Source organism: Theropithecus gelada, chromosome 14 (assembly GCF_003255815.1).
Source record: "Theropithecus gelada isolate Dixy chromosome 14, Tgel_1.0, whole genome shotgun sequence".
NCBI classification, from domain to species: Eukaryota; Metazoa; Chordata; class Mammalia; order Primates; family Cercopithecidae; genus Theropithecus; species Theropithecus gelada.
The window spans coordinates 46477107-46479309 of NC_037682.1; the positions used below are offsets into that span (position 1 = coordinate 46477107).

At 46.8% G+C, this 2203-nt stretch overlaps 1 protein-coding gene across 1 annotated transcript; it reads left to right on the plus strand.

The window, feature by feature from the left end:
- The first annotated feature begins 243 nt into the window (after positions 1–243).
- LOC112606664 (mas-related G-protein coupled receptor member X1-like) lies at positions 244–1199 on the plus strand. The gene is given in 2 exon segments (XM_025357398.1): positions 244–757; positions 760–1199. Coding segments are annotated over 2 exon segments (954 nt in total).
- The last annotated feature ends 1004 nt before the right edge of the window (positions 1200–2203 follow it).

Sequence of the window (2203 nt, forward strand, 5' to 3'; positions counted from 1 at the left end):
ACAGAACTTGTGTGGCAGTAGAGAGAGGTCAGGCTTCAGAGTCAACAAGAACTGTATTTCAAACTGGATTTGAGGACCCCCACCTTTTGATAGGTGACTTGCTCTCTGCAAGTCTCTGATCTCTCCTCTTTAAATAAGGAAGTAAATCCCACATGGCAGGGTGGTGGGGAGAATCAGAGATCATACAGCTGATGATCACATCTGGTTTCTGTTTCCAGGGTCACCAAACTAGGGTTTCTGAGCATGGATCCAACCATCCCAGCCTTGGACACAAAACTGACACCAATCAACCGAACTGAGGCGACTCCTTGCTACAAGCAGACCTTGAGCTTCATGGGGCTGACGTGCATCATTTCCCTTGTCGGACTGACAGGAAACGCGGTTGTGCTCTGGCTCCTGGGCTTCCGCATGCACAAGAACGCCTTCTCCATCTACATCCTCAACTTGTCCATGGCCGACTTCCTCTTCCTCAGTGGCCGCTTTATATATTCCCTGTTAAGCTTCATCAGTGTGCCCCAAACCATCTCTAAAATACTCTATCCTGTGATGATGTTTTCCTACTTTGCAGGCCTGAGCTTTCTGAGCGCCATGAGCACTGAGCGCTGCCTGTCCATTCTGTGGCCCGTGTGGTACCGCTGCCGCCGCCCCACACACCTGTCAGTGGTCCTGTGTGTCCTGCTCTGGGTCGTGTCCCTGCTGCGGAGCATCCTGGAGTGGATGTTCTGTGGCCTCCTGTTTAGTGGTGCGGATCCTGTTTGGATTTCATCACAGTCGCATGGCTGATTTTTTTATGTGTGGTTCTCTGTGTGTCCAGCCTGGTCCTAGTTGTCAGGATTCTCTGTGGATCCCGGAAGATGCCGCTGACCAGGCTGTACGTGACCATCCTGCTCACAGTGCTGGTCTTCCTCCTCTGTGGCCTGCCCTTCGGCGTTCAGTTTTTCCTATTTTTATGGATCCACGTGGATCGGAAAGTCTTATATTGTCATGTTCATCTAGTTTCTATGTTCCTGGCCGCTCTTAACAGCAGTGCCAACCCCATCATTTACTTCTTCGTGGGCTCCTTTAGGCAGCGTCAAAATAGGCAGAACCTGAGGCTGGTTCTCCAGAGGGCTCTGCAGGACACGCCTGAGGTGGATGAAGGTGGAGGGCGGCTGCCTGAGGAAACCCTGGAGCTGTCGGGAAGCAGATCGGAGCAGTGAGGAAGAGCCTCTGCCCTGTCAGTCAGACGAGACTTTGAGACCAACACTGCCCTGCCACCCTTGACAATTATATGCGTTTTTCTTAGCCTTCTGCCTCAGAAATGTCTCAGTGGTTCCTCACGGTCTTCGAATAGATGTTTATCTAACCTGACAGTTGCAGTTTTCACCCATGGAAAGCATTAGTCTGACAGTACAATGTTTAGATTCTCCTTGATACTACCAACATATTTTCCCTGTTATCTTACACTGAGTCTTTCCTTCTGAACACTTTTTCTGCACTTTTCATTGTAATAAAAGGAGTTCCTGTCCAAAACCCTAAAACACTCCTTATGCTTGTTTCCTACCTGATAGTATCAAAAAGGAAGATGCCTTCTTAATCTCTCAGACTGTGTTCCCCTGAAAACCATGTTCCCTTCGGTGACTGGAGGCATTACTGCAGTTGGAAGCTTGACTCTGAATAAGTGAGTTCTGCTATCTCTACATTCCATTGAATTCTTAGATACAGAGCAAAATAATGTCCTTAGAGATATTCTCTCTTCATAAAAACACTCTCACCAATTGGTTTTACGAAAAGTCCTCTCCTGTCATTTGTCCACAGCATGGTGACACGTTGGCCTTGGTTTCTAGTAAACACAATCATGGCCACTTCCCCCTGAGAACTGGTAAGTGCTTATTTGGCTCTTCCTGGACTAATGGACCAGTGAGGAGCCCATAAATATGCCCCAGCTCCATTTTGGCCTTTGGAAACCTCAATATTGGTTTCAAAGTGGAAATTGTCTTGAAAACCATTTATTATTTGCTTACAGACTGTTTCAGTTGTAGAAGAATTCTTCATACTTCCAGGTTTTGTACAAATTGTTCTGGCCGTAACTTTCAGTTAGTTAAATGGCCATTAACATGAGCGGCAAGACTGATAACATCTGACCTTTCCATGCTAATGTCAATTGTGGTATCTTGATAATAACTTACAGTTGGTACAGAATTCTGATACATGCTTGACATAG